We start from the raw sequence: 18,537 nt of genomic DNA on the forward strand, positions 1-18,537 counted from the left end.
CTAACCTAACCTAACCTAACCTAACCTAACCTAACCTAACCTTTTTTTTTTTTTTTTTTTTTACCCAGGGGGAATCCGTAATGGATCCCACCGGCCCGGGAGAAGCCTAAGGTGGGTATGTCCGACTCCCACGGACTAAACCCCCTGGGGTGTTCCGCCGCGCGCTTTGTGGGCGGGGTTTCGGGAACGTGACTTTAGGCCTCCGATACCCCGCCGGCGTTGCCCTCGCGGGCTCGTCTTTTGGGACTGCTCCAGCAGCCTACTCCGCTGAAGGCGCCTCGGAACACTTGAGGGCCTTCCAGCTCAGAACCTCTTCAGGCGAGTGATGGAACTCCCGGCCCATCACCCGCAGGTCCCCGTTAAGGCGGCATCATTCGGGCTGCGTAGGCCCTTCGCCGCCGGCCTGGCCTCCTACGGCGCTGAGGGAGCGAATTTGCATCGTCCTCGCGCACTCTTTCTGCAGCCTCCTTTTGTGTCAGGACGGTGACACTAAAGGTGGCTACTGCCGCCCATACCACCTCACTGCTGACCATGCGGCGTATTAGCGTCGGCAGTGAGAGGTCTCCTCCCACAGCTGCGGACAGGATAGCGCGGGGCTCCGCCCACGCAGGGCATTCTTCGCGCGTGTGTTGGGCCGTATCTACGGCTCCTTCGTTGCAGTGGTGGCACACCGTCGTCGGCTCTCTTCCTAACCTCTCACATAGGTACCAACCGAAGCAGCCGTGCCCCGTTAGGAGCTGTGAGAGATGGAAGGAGGGTGCGCCGTGCTTGCGTTCGACCCATTCCTTAAGAACAGGCCGCACAGCGGCCACTAGGTCCCGGCTAGCACCCGGGATTTCCAGACGCTCTGACCACTGCTGGTAGAGGGCGTCTCGCGCCTCTTCACGCCACTGGCGGACCTCACGTGGGGCGGGCCAGTTCTCCTCCTTCCTTGCTTCCAGCACTCGCCAATAAACCGCGGACTGGACTTTAGCTTCAAGGTCCCATGGCGGGCTCCCGGCTAGGAGGCCAGCTGCTGCGTGCGAGTTGTCGCGGTACGCTCGAGCCACCCTGAGAGCTATGGCCCGCTGCGGACGGCGCAACAGGGCCGCACCCCGAGAGCTCAGGGTACCCGCCCATATTGGCGCCCCGTAGAGCGCCATTGAGCGCACCACACTCAAGTATAGCCTCCTGCAGGCTCCTCCTGGTCCGCCTAGATTAGGGAGGATCCGTCCAAACCTAACCTAACCTAACCTAACCTAACCTAACTCAAAACCTAACCTAACTCAAAACCTAACCTAACTCAAAACCTAACCTAACTCAAAACCTAACCTAACTCAAAACCTAACCTAACTCAAAACCTAAGCTAACTCAAAACCTAACCTAACTCAAAACCTAACCTAACTCAAAACCTAACCTAACTCAAAACCTAACCTAACTCAAAACCTAACCTAACTCAAAACCTAACCTAACTCAAAACCTAACCTAACTCAAAACCTAACCTAACTCAAAACCTAACCTAACTCAAAACCTAACCTAACTCAAAACCTAACCTAACTCAAAACCTAACCTAACTCAAAACCTAACCTAACTCAAAACCTAACCTAACTCAAAACCTAACCTAACTCAAAACCTAACCTAACTCAAAACCTAACCTAACTCAAAACCTAACCTAACTCAAAACCTAACCTAACTCAAAACCTAACCTAACTCAAAACCTAACCTAACTCCGAACCGTACCTAACCCATGTATTTCGAAAATCAGCCCATGACTCGGAGAAAAATCTTAACAGCGTCATTTATAAAAGACGTGTTTATTTATTAGTGCCATCTATCGGATACAGTATATAAATAGTTTTTATTTATAAATTGTCATTTAGTGCAGTGTGTGTTTAGTGTTTTGTCCAATTCTTCAATTCTGAAATTTTTTATCTATATTCCTGCATTTTTTTAATGATCTCGTTATTACATTAAAATTACGAACACAATTATAATAACATTAAATATTATCACTTATAAATTATTAAAATATTTTAAGTAAAATTAAAATTTTAGTTTTATACAAATGAAAAGGTACATTTTGAATAGACAATTCGAATACCAAAAAAAACTAAATATAAAGAGGACTACTAATGCCATCCATGAACTGTTTATTGTATCAACACTTTTTATTTATCATATGATCGCGTTGATCATTTTATTGATGTGTTTATTATGCTATCGGTGTAAGTTTAAATATTTTAGAATATTTACTCAGAATATAGCTTGTTTTATGCTTTAGTTGGATTTTCTGACGGTCCCATAGTATTCCACTCCGATAGTGATTCTACTCATCAATAGGTGGCAGTAGGAGGCCAATTGTTAAGACAATTACTACACACTATTACTAGCGCCACCTACCGAAGAGAAGAACTATTGTCATCTAAATGCCAATAAAAGCCAGAAGAGCTGAGAAAACTAGAAGCAATTGGCTTAATCCTGGAACGGGATAAGACAATTAGGCTTAGGAACCTATTAGACATCTGTGAAATGTATGCTATTACTATTATGGGATTTGTTGACGGACAGACGGACAAACGGACAGACAGATAGACAGACAGACAGACAGACGGACGGACTTTTAATCTAATTTATGTGCGGGTGTTTCACGTGGGTCTTAATACTCATCAAACATCAAACATTTATTCAGCAAATAGGCCACAGGGGCACTTGTGTTATGATAAGTCAGTATTTCGAACTTTATATGACGGATGATTTCATGTTTTGCTCATAGATAATAAAAATAACCAAAATAGAATTGCAAATATGGAATTAATAAATAATATAAATAAATAATAAATAAATAAAATCATTTATTTCGACCAACTTAGGATCATATCATATTATATTGGGACATTACATTAAATAATAAAATTATAGCAAAGTTAAAATTAAAATTAAAACTATGTACATAGCGGAGCACACTTGTTCACGTTACTGCGCCAAAACTAGGCCGTGAATGTTAAAGTCGTGCGTCGACTGTAATGTTGGCGTTCGTCCAACCTGCAGCCGCCGCGCCGCCTCCGCCGTTCAGGCGGCCAGCCGTCGTGGCCGCACCTTGCATGCATCCTTGGAGTCAATGGAGCGTAAAATATGATACTAGTAATGTTGAAATTAAATCTCAGTGTTTCGCCATCGCATATGTAACGTCTAGAGCTGACAACACCCACAAAAACAGTAAGTTTGGATGGGTTCCTAGGGTGTGACTGACACCTGCCAGAGTATCTGGCTAAGCTAGCTAAGCTAGGCTAAGCCATTGCGCCCTCTTCTCTCAATTAATAGGAAAGTAAACGACCATTTCTTCATGCAAACGAAATGTCCAAAGTTTGATGCATAAAGTAGGTACAAGACGTTTGTATAAAAAGCGGTCGTCCACTTTTCTTTTAAATAAGAGCTAGAGAATTTTGGCAGTTAGTTACTTCCTTCACGTTATTGTTTCTCTGGTCTGATAAGACACAACAGGTATTTTGGTATTAAGGTATTTTGTACAACAGGTACATAATAAGGTTAAGCCTTAAGGGTTCCTTCTTAAAATTCAAGGGCCGAAAACGAGACAAGTCGAGTTTTGTAAAGAAAACCCGAAAATCTTTAGACCTACTTATATACCGTTGCACGCAATATTTTTTCTAAGACAGCAGCAAACAAATAAAAATAAAATACAATAGTTGTAGTTGTATGGATATTCATAATACCACTGTTATTAAATCATTTTACGGTTTAGACTCACTTGTTTTAGTCACTCGCGCGACATGTTTCGGAGAGCCTATTACCTAGGTCTCCTAGTGACTAAAACAAGTGAGTCTAAACCGTAAAATGATTTAATATTAGTATGTCTCACAACAGTTTAAATTCGACCACTGTTATTATGACAAGCGCCGGGTCGCCCCACGCGCCGCGTAATTGACAAATTGACAAATAGAAGTGCTGGAGTAGATAATATATAATGGCATTAAAACAATCATTTTATAAACAATCGATTTATTTCGTCTATCAAAAGAAATTCGACTCATTTTCGATCACGTTATTTCGTCATATAAACTAATATAATTATTTTATTATGTACAAAGAGATGAGAGGGACAGTGGAGAGACCGTCTCTGTCTGTTAGGTCTGCGGACGCCTACCGCGGCGGCGGCGGCGGGCGCGGCTTGGCGGTGGCGTACGCGATCTCGGAGAGGCGCACGTCGATCGGCGCGCGCTCGTCGTACAGCGTCGGCGCCTGCAGGATGATGCCCGCCGACCCCACCAGCACCGCCAGCGTGAAGATCCACAGGAACAGCCGGTCCAGCACCATGGCCACGTACTTCCAGTCCTCCTTCACCTGCACACACGAGCACATCGTCAGGCGGGCGAGACCGAGTAACAAACACACATACACACGGTCCGTGCCGTATAATATACATATATACCCACCCTCGTGGCCTCCTCGTCCTTGCGCGTCTGGTCGGCGATGTAGTTGATGCCGTCGATGGCCTTGTGCAGCTCGGGGCAGTGGTGCCAGCGGCGCAGCGCGTCGCAGAGCGCGGGCGCGTCGTGCAGGCGGCACGCGGCCGCGGGGGGCGGCAGCGGTGCGGGCGGCACCCCCGCCCCGGCCCTGTCGCCCCCGCACCACCCCGCCTCGTGCTCCCACTGCACCGTCTCCGCTGCCGTCGCTAGCCCGGCACTGCACACACACACACACACACAAATGGACATGGATGAAATTACTCAACAAATGGAGACTTACACGTTAAAGATACTTATATCACTAACAATATTCATTATCATTATTCATAATTAAGTGTTTCATCATGTAAATCTTCTATATAGTGACCAAAAATAAATGATAGCCGAGAGGGTTGGCATACCGAGACCGAGTCATAGCATGTGGTCGTGAAACCACCGCACCGGATTCGAGGAATTAAAATTCTCTTATGCCAGTGTGAAGCGATACGGTTTGACGAGACGAGGCCAGGGTGTGTGATAGTATAGTACTCACAAGCGGCTCCGGTGCGGGTCGGGACGGTAGTGCGGGCGCCGCATGACCAGCAGCCGCGGCAGCACGTGGATGAACACGCGGCGCACCCACGGCGCCATCGTGTGCGTCTGCGGCGACCGGAAGTGCACGTTCAGCACCACCACCGTCACGCATATGCTGAAACATGAACTTGTGTTCTAGCTGGAGCGGGAAGAAAAAACAGGCGGGACGGGCGGTGACTTCTCACGAGGCCACCGGATTGCGATATCAAAAACGATATTAAACATTAAGTTTATTGACAATTGTCACATTAGGTATGTGAAGTTACAACTCAATCGAATAATGGGAAGTGGGTCTAATTAAGCTAATTAAGCTTACAAGATTTAACCCGAACATACATACATACAAACATTGCAAGTTAAACAAAAGCTGGTAAAATTACACACCTACTACTAGATATAATTCATTTTATAAAGACAAGGAAATGTGGTTAATATTAATAATGCTTTTTATGACATATGTACTTACGTGAATTTTGGGATGTTTAATTTAATTAATGTAATTGTTATTATTTTTCATTATTATTATTACTAATTTAACACTGACATTGTATTATTTAATGATTGAAAATGTATTTTTCCTTCCTTCAAACTGTTTCTGACGTGTAATGTTTTTGTGTGCATTTACGAAATAATAGTAGATTGTGTCACAAGAGAGCAAAATGACCTATTTACAGCGAGGGAGTACATTGAATCCTAAACGAAGCGAAGGATTCTATAATAGAATCCGTAGCGATGGATTCTAAAGTAGAATCCTGAGCGTAGTGAGGGATTCAAGTGTACTACGCCCAAGATGGAAATAATTTTGCTACCATGTGACACATACTGCTTTTCACATCACCTATGAGTAAATATGATGTTTAAAAATATTATTTAAGCTAAAAATATAATGTACAAAAAATGGAAAAATAGTGTCCTAGAACTGAAAAGTGTTACTTTGATCCCTCCTAGCAGGGAAAAAAGTGCCACTTTGATCCCTCCTAGCAGGGAAGAAAAAGCCCTTTTTCGAATTGGTGATGTGAAAATGAATATGAATAAGTCATAATAGGTGTGTAAGTACCTATTTCATTTTAGTGGTTTTCACATGAACGAGTGATGTAAGTGACGCAAAAAACCTAAATAGGTATACGCCGCCGCTTTCACATACAAGTCGTGTAAAAATTGCGTGCTCACCTGAAAGTATCCAGTATCATGGTGAAGAGCACAGCAGCGGAACCACGAGCGACGTGGGAGGAATAATCTCGGCCAGTAGCAAGAAGAACACGGTCAGCGAGAGCAGGATGGAGATGGACAGCGACACCTTCTCGCCGCTGTCCGAGGGCAGGTAGAACACCAGCACGGTCAGGAAGGAGATGCCCATGCACGGGATGATCAGGTTCACGGTGTAGAACAGCGTCTTGCGCCGCATCGTGATGTTGAACGTGATGTCGAGGTAGGGCTCGTCGCAGCACGTGTAGAACTTCTCGTTCCTGCAACAGGACGGGGGGTTAGCGCGGGGAGGGAGGGAGGACCACACTACGCTGTGATAGGTGCGGTCGTACCTGACGGCCGGCACCTCCAGTATGTCCCACTCCACCGAGGTGTAGAACTCGGAGAGGTCGACGCCGAGCTCGACTACGTTGGTGCCGCGCGCCTCGTCGATGTGGCGCAGGTCCACCTGTAACACCACTGTCGGTCAGTACTGGCCATGGGGCGTAAAGAGCGGGTGATGAAATTGCTGTATGAGCTGTATCAGTACCTGGAAGCCATCGTAAGTCCAGGAGCCGAACTTCATGACGCAGGTCTGCTGGTCGAAGGGGAAGTACTCGACGTCGATCTCACAGGAGGACTTGTAGATGGCGGGCGGGCGCCACTCCACGCGGCCCGTGTAGTTCAGCGTCGCCTTCGTCGCCAGCGTCACTTCGAAGTTCCCGTCGGCGCTGCAACGACAAAAGCTTAAATTAAATAGAGAGAAAAACGACGGTAACCATTTTTCTGTGTTTTCTTATTAACTTTAGATTCACAAAACATAATTTGAAATTAGAATCCCACCAAAAACATTTTCATGTAAAATATTGCCAAGACGAAACCGTAAGGCACGCACTGTCAAAAAGTTATCAGATCTCATGTATGGCTCTACATGAGAGCTTCTAACTCGACAAGTTCCAGGTTTTAGATTTTTTTGTTGTTTGTATGCTTATATACCAAATTTCAGCTTTCTAGGACTTTAGGAAGTACTCTAGATTTTGGGATCAGAAGATTCTAGGTTCGAATCCTGGCAGGATCGCCATGTGATGTACGGACGGCGTTAATCAAACAACAGCTTCAATGAAGATTATGATTTATTCTGCTCTAATTAGGCAAGATACACGTTTATATATGCATTACTTACATACTATTAGTTACATACTACATAACATGATCATCAGTGGTCGAGTGAGTGAGTGACGACATCGGGGTTTTATGATACTTATGAATAAAATCTAAAGTATAAGAGCTATGCATTTAAAATTTTTTATGTTTAATAAGTCCCGAGAATTTCAAAAGAACGACAAAAGCGCTTCGAGAAAAGGTAGGTAGTGCGTGCCCTTGCGCTTCGCTTAGCTCGTGTTGGCAGATTACTAAGTAATGTATCTAAGTAGCCAGTTAAGTAGGCTCTACTTACTTGTTGTAGAGCACGATGTCAGGCCGCCAGATGTGGTCGGAGGGCACGTGCAGCATCTCCACGCCGCCGTACTCGCGCGGCTCCCACGACAGCTTGTAGTCGTACCAGCTCTGTCAACATTAACATCTTATAATTAACTCTCGCTTAAAATAACATAATCAATGAAACATTCAATTAGAATGGTGTCGATGTCGCTACAGTAATAGAAATAAATACTGAATAAATGACTTCATTCACAAAAGGAAAAGCTCCATACTTTTATTTATTTATTTTATTTTATTTATTTATTTTAAGGGTCAATTGAAAAATACAATCTACTCGTTGGACTTACCTGCTCCACCCAAAGGTTGGTTGTCATGATTTGATTTTTGAGATTCTGCAACAAAGAGAAGTGAATAAGATCATGTATCGTGTGAAGTGTAAGTATCACGGGGATGGGTAACAGTAACAGGTGTCACTCACCACGTCGATGAGCTGGCTGAGCTTGAGCTTGATGCGCACGGCGAGCGCGTCGCTCACGTTGAGCACGGGCCGCACCAGCTTGTTGTAGTTGCTGAGCAGGTCGTCGTACAGCCGCTTGGCGTCGGGGTTGCCGGCGCAGCCTGCAACACACGCACGTTAGCGTGGAGCCTCTGTACACACTCACACACACACAGGGACGGTGATGAGGAGAGACACGCACACTCACCGGCCAGCAGCAGCGCCAGCAGCAGCAGGGGGCGGGCGGGCGCGGCGCGGGGGGCGCGGGGGCGCATGGCGGCGCGCGCATGGCGTCAGCGCATCGCCGCGCACGCCGCGAGCCCGCTGCAACAACAAATCATAACCACTATTCATCACTCATCCTTATTCAAGCGACGATCATAATCAATTCACGATTACTGTCCCATCACACATAACGGTTGTAACAGCCAAGGAAGAATACGGGAATCAATTGAATGTGGTTTCCAATGGCAGTTACCGCTGTAATGTGTTGTGGGACAGACTTGCCAATCTTGCCATATAGTTATTGTCACGTCATTCTGTTTCCGAAAATGATCGTGTCGCTTTCAAGGTGCTGACCTTGAAAGTGGCACGACACGATCCATACATTTCCGACAACAACAACAACAGAAACACGATTATGAGGCTAATTCCGTGCTTTGTGGTTCAAGTTAGTGCGTAAAACATCCTTTTCAAATAGATCTGCCTAAAATTATTTAAGTACTTTTACAATGTAAACTTAAAAACAATCTATCAATTCAGAATCGTATCTGAAAGGGGTTGCTGGACACAAAGAGAAATGAGGAGAACAAATTTGAATGAAAACATTGTGTAAAGGAAGCAGGCCATTTAGAAAAAGTGTGCATTGTGTTTAATAATTTTATTAGGAAATGACACAGAGTAAGAAATAAATTTTATAAAGGTACACTCTTTGAAAAGAAACTAACTAAACTAAACATCTTAATAGGACTATTTCTAGAGAATTCATATTTCTATGTCCCTAAACAATATATTTAGTAAACAAACACAAATGACCCACAGATTCGTTGTTTTATTTTTGTTCTTTATTCCGGGATTAATAATCTACTATTAGCCTTAAGTGTACATTTTTACATACCTACATGTACCTCCATAATAACAAAAGCATAAGGAGTAAGAAAAAATCGTCACATAGGGTTGGCCGGTCGAAATATTTTCCAGATGGCGCCATCATAGCTTGCCCTGTCAATACCTATTAGAATGATGGGGTTGGCAACTGTCAAAGGTTTGCATAAATGGCGCCATCATAGCTTGCCCCTTATTCTATGAGATTTGGCTTAAAGAGCTGGCATCCAGGGCATAAAATTCCATTAAAAAACAAACAAATTACACAAATCTAGGAATTAACAGGGCAAGCTTTGGCTCCATCTGCTAAATACTTCGACCGGCCAACCCCATCTCATATAACACAACACAACTAGAGATAGGGGCAAGCTATGATGGCGCCATCTATGCAAACATCTGACAGTTGCCAACCCCATTGCGTGAGCTTTAAAATATTCTTCCTCAAGTAAGTTCATAATATGGCGCGCGGATGGAGTCAGCACCCGAATTTCACGTCTAAATGTAATTAGATTTCATGTTTGATTTAATTATCGAAGTATGAAATCAAATTTGTTCAAGTTAGGTGCCTTTGATTACGTAATTAACAAGTGAATATTATTTACCTGAACGTACATATGTATTAGGTACCATCATATAAATGCTTTGTCGTTTAGAAGGTGGTAAATATGAAACGATTTGTAATAATCGGCAGTAGGGAGTAGGTATTGTATGGTACGGGTGAGTCACTGGCAGTACTGTAGTGGCAGTGACAGAGTCAAGACTGCCATATACGAGTACGCTAACGTCTACGTGATTTACTTTCTATAAATATGCACCAACTCGCACCAATATGCACCAACTTTTATTGTAAACTACATTTTTTCGATCAAACGAAGTGCAACTGTTCCCAACCTTACTAACGGCGCGATTCGGGAAATGAAATAGAGATTCACTAGATATGAAATAGTAAAGATATGCGACGTAAGCGCCAGCCTGCCAACCAGCGTAAGGAGCTAAGGTACCTTTTGCCGTGAAATCACATATCTTTACTATTCATTTCATATTTAGTGAATCTCTAATTCATTTCTCGAATCGCGCCGTAACAAAAGTACATAAGTGTTGCGTTCTTAACCGGATATTAAATATAATAGTCATGTTGAGTACTCTTCAAATATTAAGTAGGTAGGTAGGTAAATGGTAAGTGTGTACTGACTATACTGTATCTCTTACTGTTACTGCTCTCTACTCTCTCACCTTACACTTCAACATCTACTTTAAAATGTTAATAGCTTACTGGTATTATTGCTTACTGAAGTATGAAATCAAAGCTTAAGTTAGGTACTTTTGATTACGTACCATTAACAAGTATTTGACTGCAGCAACGTAATTACGTTTGATTATAATGTCGTAGCGAAAACTGCTTTAAAGTCGTTTCAAAAACGTTTGACGGGCTAATTGTCTATTAGAATTAGTTACCTATTAGAGGAAACCGTTCACATTACTTGACTCATATCGTTTCGCTATTTGAGAGGTATTGTTTGCGTTCCACTTCCATAGCCAGCAAGGAACTATAATATTCCCCATCTATATATACCCGTTTGTCGGGGTGATTTTTTGTCAACTCTATTATAATAATATGATTATGGAGTTTAGTTGGATAGATTTATAACAATGTTATGGGTGTCTGATACCCAGGGACCGGCCCGCTATCCCTTATCGGGGTTTTATAAGGGTATTGCATAAGGCTTAACTCACCATACCCTTTGCCAGACAAAACCCTTTGTTTTGCTTTTAAAAACCCTTATATAAAGCTACCACATTTGAGTAATCGGTAGCCCAAATACCCTTACAAAACCCTTATCATCCGCTCACCAACACCTTGCATATTGCTTATAAGGGTTAGCCTTATAAAGGGCTTCCCTTTTAGCATATAAGCGTGCTAATTTAAGTCGTCTACCTTGTTCATAAAGCACACATTACTTCGAATCTGAGCGATCGTCGGCGGCGACGGCGGCGTTCTTTGACTAGGCACGTATTTTCTTTCCTTTTCATAGACTACCGTAGATATATACTAATCCTGTCTCTTTCACGCAAAGGGAAACCTTTATAAAAAGCGCTTAAAGATAAGGGTAACCCTTATTAAGAGCTAGCCTTATTTTTGGTTAGCTTTTCGGTAAGGGTTAGTCAAAGGTAAGGGTATGAATGGGCTTGCAGTTCAAAAGGGAAAGTCTTTCAATGTGTTAGCCGTGTTTAAGTGTCGCCCATTGAAAGGGTTTTATCGCGGAAAGGGTTGTCCGGTCCCTGCTGATACCCGCCCGCTGTAACTACATATATTAATTAGGTATACCTAATGTATTATCACCAGCAATAGTTAGGAATGATCTGCCTAAATTACAAGTTTCTAGCTGGTTTGGTCTCATCTATTATATTAGGTATTACCTTTATAACAATGCTATAAACCGTCTCTGATAGTAGGTACGAGTACGTACTCGGGAGCTCGGGACGCATTTGAGATGCAGTGTTTATACAAAATGTTAGCACTTCCCCAGTTGGCACGTCGCGTCGCACGTACTAATGTGTCAATACTGACTTAATTGAAATCCAGTGCTGGTTATCAACTATTTCCTTCGAAGGCTTATTCAGTAGGTAATTCGGGCAAGTGACACGCAAAAAGGTCGTTGTGGTTCATTGTAGAAGATATATAAAGGGACGTGGAAGGGACGCAACCGGTTAGGTCAATGTTATAATCGTGACAAATGCCTGCCAAGGATTTATTTAGGCATTGAAACATTTTGTAAAAGATATCGGCTGAATAGAGACTTAACAGTGTGTTATAGGAACTTATGTGTACGAACCTACCTAAATCAACGACCTCGTGTGGAAATCTGACCTATTTAAGTAGCCAAGCTATACATATATATTTATTTATCCACATATTATAATTATATAATTTTTTTGATGATTTTATACATTTTCATTTTTAGTTTTAATCCTGTGTCGATAAATAGCAGTAAATTTACTGTAACTACAAAATTTACTATGACAGTAACTTTCTATACACTTTATCTGGGGGCACGGGAGTGCCCCCGCCAAGTCGAGCAAAACAAAGAGGCACGGCCGTACCATCCTTTTCTCGAAGCCACTCAGGCCATTTTCAACGTTTTGTAATTTTGTGATAGTTTAAGCTAGAACCCTGAATTTTCAGTAACATATAGAGAATAACATGATTTAGATATATTCTCAATAACATGTAATTTTAACATGTAGTTTAAGAATTATTGCATGTCAAAGTTCCTTACTTTTGTCACTGACACACTCACTCACGATCATCATAATTCTAAGGTACTTCTAGCAGACCCACAAGCTCCAAATTTGAAACGTAATTAGTTATTAAAGTATTAAGCCAAGAAAAATTTAAATACTTCAATATCAGTCACGTTTTAAAGATTAAATAACTGCACATGTAAGTTTGTAATACTATATAAATATATGCGATAACAAAGTTACGTGTGCAGTTCCTATGTACAATTAGTAGGTTAAGGTATAAGGACAGGTACGTTACGTTGTACGATGTGCGTATGAATGAAGATGTGTATAATTATGATATGTGTATACATAGTATGAGTAAGGTATGGGTATGAGTACACGAAAAGAAGGACTGCCTACAAAAAGAGATGAGATCCCATCAAAAACATTACAATCATGTAAAAAGATGCATGTCTCGCAACGCAATTCTTCTACTATAAAAAAGTTTTGAGATGTAATGTGAAACCAAGTCGATATTGTAGTCAGTGCCAGGGGGTGTTAAAATCGTATCAATATTAGATATCTTTATTTTTTAATACATGTAATGACTTGGCAATCGCACACATTGCTTTACTCGTACCGTAATTACCGTACTCGTAAAAATGTGTAATGCTCAAACTGCATGTGATTAGCGCTAGTTATGTTCAATTATAATTATTTTTAATAGTTGACGATGATCCTTATGTCATTATACAGCCGTGCGATGACCAAGTCATTATATGTATTAAAAAATAAAGATATCTAATATTGATACGATTTACACCCCCCCCCCCCCTCTAACACCCCCTGGCACTGACTAAAATAATACTGACTTGGTTTCACATTACATCTCAAAACTTTTTTGTAGTAGAAGGATTGCGTTGCGAGACTTGCATCTTTTTACATGTAATGTTTTTGATGGGATTCTCTTTGCTTTTAATCAGTGAATCAGTGTCGTATGATATGATACTTAGTTCTTTTTCACTTTCATTTAGTTAACCTAGAATAGATATGAGATAACTATAATGGGCTGAGCACTTGTTAAAAAAATAGGTTCCGTAGGGTGACGTATATCGTACTATACGATAGATATTTATTAATTAAAATTTTACTAATTTTAGCTATTATCAATAATGCGAATTTCGACTCTTGTGTTTAAAAGGGCACAGCGCGCGGTGCGGTGAGATAGGACCGAAATAAATTATTTGGATGGGCTGCAGATTTATCAGCAGACAATATGTTTTCTCTATACACATACACATATATTATAAGTGTCGAGGAAATCACATCAAATTAGACATTCTTACGGGCTTCATTGCACGCAAATAGCTACTGCAGTGTTTATGTAAGGCTTTTATATAGATATAATTTTCATTTTGTTCTTGCGAGTAAAGAGTCTCGGGACTAATGAAAGTTTCTCTTCGTCATTTCTTGTGCCATCAATGCTATTATTTAGTGTTAAAAACTGTTCAAAATTTGTGTCGGTGCACAGTACATTTTCCAGACTATTATATTCTATAAAACAATCTGTCTTAATTTTCAGCCTACTGAGGTCCTAGATAATAACTGAAATATATATATAGCAAAGAGAAAGTTTTTGTAGTTGAAAGTAAGGTGCTATTAAATATAAGAGTGGAGTGGTGTCCCGTGACGTGGGGACAGTCGAGCGCGCGAGCCGCGCCGCGGTCGGCCACACTCCACGGCGACAACATTGATCCCGTGCTTCGGCCTCTACCGCCAACGTGGTACTCGACAACCGCGGCGCGAGGCGCGGCTCAACAACACGGGACGTGCGTGCGTGTAAACGTGGTACAAAGTCGGGGCTCACTGGGACGTCCTTGCCTGCAATTCCAAAGCTTCAATTCATGGTGCGATCACGTTAGAACGGTCACTAGTCGGTGTCGGGGCACAGTGTCGTGGTGGTGTCGCGGTCGGGTCGGGCAGGCGCGGGTCACAATAACGGCATGGTACGCGCGCGGACAGCGAGGGCGCGCCGACGACTGCCGCCCGCGGCCGCCCTCCGCCTCCGCCGCCGCCGCCGCCGCCGCCACCGCCGCCACCGCCGCGCAGCCGCCCCAGCGTGCAGCGGGCGGTGTCACTCGCGCCGCCGCCGCCGCCGCTCCCGCTGCACTGTGCACACGCCACGTGGTCGCAGCACGCAGCGCGCCTGCTGATAACACAATCACCGTCTTTCTGATTATGGCATATACCGAATCGTGTTTTACATAACTTTAGCTTACCTTGGCATTAGTAGAATAAAATGTCTCTGTGGATCCTCTTTACAAATTTTCATACACTAAGTACCCACGATAGGTGAATAACTACATATACCTAGAGGTTCTAAAGAATTATTTTTAATTTCAAGTCCCAAGACATATCGGTTTATCCTGCACAACTTTTACTAACTTTCGGAAGTGTTCGGTTGAGTTTTGGTAATGTAACACAACATCATTAGAATAGATGTAGAAAACAACTGTTTCGTTTACTACTATGTTGTATATACTTGTACTAAAGGATAAATAATCTTAGGCGCTTTTTCACAGAGAACCTACGCCCAACACGCCAAAGTTGGTACCTTTGTCTTGTTTGTGTGGGTTGCGTTATAGGATTATCTTTAGATCTGAGCGTAAGAGTTTCGGAGAGGCGTGGGTTAAAAAAAATGTTTTCAGTATGTATTAATTAAGGCCACGCATGAATAATGTAGCAGCGGCGCGGTAAACCGGCAATGCTTATACCTACTAGTAAAATATAAAAGCGGTGGGCGATTGCTGCGGTCAGCCGTCGGCCGCCTCGCAGGGGTGCCAGCCCGGGCCCACAACACAACATGCACGCGTACTCCCGACACCACCTTATTAACAAATTGCCGACGCAGGCGAGTCCAGCCCTCAGGCGAACCTTAGAGCTTGCCACTCGCGCGTTCCTGAGATGAGTACTATAGAGCCACATACATCCTAGACATAGGTATAAAAACGTCACAAATGGGAGCAAATATATTCTATACAAAAGAATGATTTTTTACACCCGCGTGGTACGTGATGTGGGGATCGCCTGGCCTATTTGATCATATTAAATATTTTCATTTCGAACACTTCCACCTTATCACCTTTGAGCTCTGTCACACCTGCTGCGTTACCATAGCATAACGGTCGTGTGTTTAGAGTTTAACAAATCAGCCAACTACTGTAGAAGTTGTTGTCTTAATGATGTATCGGTGACTACGTCTGTGACTTATCTCAAGGTATATTGGTGGAGTATTAGTTGCCTCGCCCTCGTTTGGTGGCGTCGTCGTCGCAAGATGCCGCGCTCGCGCCTCGCGGTGCCGGCCGGCAGGGCGCGGGGCGGCAGGTCCGCGAGGCGATTACAAGCGCGGGCTCATTTCCTGCTGTCACGGAACAACACATCGACCCACACTTTACACTCACGCTCCCTGTATAGTTGTCGGAAGCTCCGGGCCACTACACTACACCACACCAGGCTTGTACGTTTTAAGGGAAGGAAACTGCTCGCCCACTGCTCAGTTACGAGTTGTAGCTGAGATGCAATATTCAGTTGCGGACAAATAGAGTCGGCCTAAGCTAAATCTGCATCTCTTTTGCATTGACGAAGTGTGACAATGTCGTCATTAATGTGAAATCTTCTCGGGCGAGAGGTGTAAGCCTAGCTGTAGGGTTAGAGCCGGCGTAGCTTTATTTGACGCTCATAAGCGTATTATAATATGCCTACTTGAAAAATAAACTGATATTCCTTTAACTTTAATTAATGACATGACTCATGGGAATTTAATAAAACATGTAATATTCTAGACAAACCCTCTTAGGTATTTATCTTAAAATGTCTATGAAAAGATGTGGTATATAATGATATTCCCCAGCACTTTTACCTATATTTAAATCGGTGCAAAGTTAGCTTAGTCGGACTGTACTTATTTTATATAATTATAACTAAATTATAGTATCCTAAACCTAAACTAAATTAAAAATTCACCCGTCGGCAAGGTGCCGCAGATTCTATCTCTCTATCTATCTATCTATATTATGAAATATTCAAATAATCGTGCATTTTTTTAAATTTTATTATATTTTTATTATAGACTGATCGGCGATTAGCCCTAATAGTCACACCTGAATGGAAAGTGAAGACAGGGCCTAAGATGGAGCTCACCGGTTCAGGAACATGTCGTGGCAACTTATTAAATATTTCATACACACACACAGCGGGACAACTTAGCAGTTTTTTTTGCATTGCTAAGTAAAATATCAGAGGAATAAGTAAGCTAACTTATTTCTGTATGTAGTGTAAATGTTGAAATGACAAGGACAATATTAAAGCAACCTAATCTGATCGCGAATCTGAAAAGGGGTGAACCCAAGATGCTAGTTGTTTCTTTCTTCCCTTCTTTTACTAATTTACTTTAAGCATGGACGACGACTTTAGTAGACAGAAAAAAGAGCACATAGCTGTAGTGGATGGCGTGTCGTGTCCCGCGGGATCGCTGGATAATCGCATTCCGTCCGTCGCCGCTTCGCCGCCTAACTGCTGTGCTGATATTCGGAACGGCCGGCAGGTGCTGTATCAGGTGCAAAGGGGTGAGAAGGGGTGCGGCGGGGGCGGGCGGACACGCAAGATAAGCGATATCGCGGCACCATATCCGCGCGCTTTACGGTCGCGTTACACCTCGAGCCTCCTCCCCATATTCTCAAACTGGTTTCGACTCTTCTGAGAGCTAGGTACCAGTGTAACCTGACCGCTAGATTAGTTGCCGATCAAAGACTGGAGAGTACTGGTCGGCTTACTGCGCAGCTTGCCTCCAACGGATACCGGGTGTAACTGTGAATGGCCTTCATGCTATCGCTGCACCGGCGCCGCGCGGCCGGCTATCTTCATCGCTGCTCGTAAGCTACTTACCTGGCGGGCTGGCGTACAGTCACGGTTTTACGGCTTCCTTTAAGGGCTTTGACATGGCAGCGGCAGCGCTTCTACGCTTTTACAGTTGTCACGCTAAAAACGCCGTTGCTTAATATGTGTATTTATCAATCAGGCAAAACTAACTGAACGGATGTCGACGAAACTTGGCACACGAATGATCTAAAACCTGGAATAAACGATATCTTGATAATATTTTCGACTTAAATATACTGTGCTAAACCAAATGAGGGCCAGGAGCTGCGCAGGAAGGTAATGGCATTTTCTTATTATTATTATTTATTCTATATTAAAATCTTACATTACATCAGACAGAAAAGTGCCGTGAAACCCTATCGGGTTTGTATCGACACTGCATTCGTGGATACATTTTACATTTAAACATTGTTGTGGTACATAGGAAAAACAAGAATTATATAAAGTTAAAAATGAGATTACCTAATTACAATAAGAGTTATCGGCGGGTAAAACAAAATATCTCCCACTCAAGTTCACAACCGGCCGTGCCGTGAATTCCTTATCGCTGGGCGATTTACGTGTCCAGAAAGTCGTAAGCGGCTCAGGTTTTCCTAAGCGTATGACATTAGTTTAGTGAGGCATTAATTACAATAGATCGAACGAGTTTGAGTATGCACCGAGTGGGGCGTGTAGCGGATACAGGATGATTTATTTAGTTAAGAATATTTAATTCATTAATAATTATATTAATTAGTTACTTACTGTTAGGGCTATTTATTATGTTTTAACATTATTTATTTAATATTAATATGGCCAGCAGATTATATAATATGTAATTATACACATATATATTGGATGCTTTATGTAGGTAAAGTTATGTTGAGACGCCGTCAAGATAGTATTTTTTTAGTAAGTTCTTTTTATTTTTCTCGTTTATAGTAATTTTTAAATTTATGGGTAGTTCGTTATATAACCTAGGTGCTATATACGATGTTTTTCTTTCTCCGTATTTGTTGTTACTGTTGATAGTTGTAACTTTCATTTGAGAAATCTTTCTTATATGTATTTTTGATTGAATAGGTTGTACCTATCGGATACCACAATGCTGTTTAACTTAGGCCACTGATGCAG

At 42.6% G+C, this 18,537-nt stretch overlaps 2 protein-coding genes across 2 annotated transcripts; both read right to left on the reverse strand.

The window, feature by feature from the left end:
• Positions 1-359: 359 nt before the first annotated feature.
• LOC134743367 (uncharacterized) lies at positions 360-1,142 on the reverse strand. The gene has a single exon (XM_063676758.1). It carries the CDS (start codon positions 1,140-1,142, stop codon positions 360-362), a length of 783 nt encoding a protein of 260 aa, XP_063532828.1.
• A 2,837-nt stretch (positions 1,143-3,979) lies between these two features.
• Positions 3,980-14,525, reverse strand: LOC134743425 (acetylcholine receptor subunit alpha-like). Its single transcript, XM_063676816.1, is given in 12 exon segments — positions 3,980-4,338; positions 4,431-4,680; positions 4,996-5,151; positions 6,207-6,240; positions 6,243-6,502; positions 6,575-6,690; positions 6,772-6,952; positions 7,678-7,787; positions 8,009-8,053; positions 8,140-8,279; positions 8,366-8,481; positions 14,354-14,525. Coding segments are annotated over 11 exon segments (1,560 nt in total). The 5' UTR covers positions 8,433-8,481; positions 14,354-14,525; the 3' UTR covers positions 3,980-4,137.
• Positions 14,526-18,537: the final 4,012 nt, after the last annotated feature.

The sequence above is a fragment of the Cydia strobilella genome, chromosome 8 (genome assembly GCF_947568885.1).
Source record: "Cydia strobilella chromosome 8, ilCydStro3.1, whole genome shotgun sequence".
Lineage (NCBI taxonomy): Eukaryota > Metazoa > Arthropoda > Insecta > Lepidoptera > Tortricidae > Cydia > Cydia strobilella.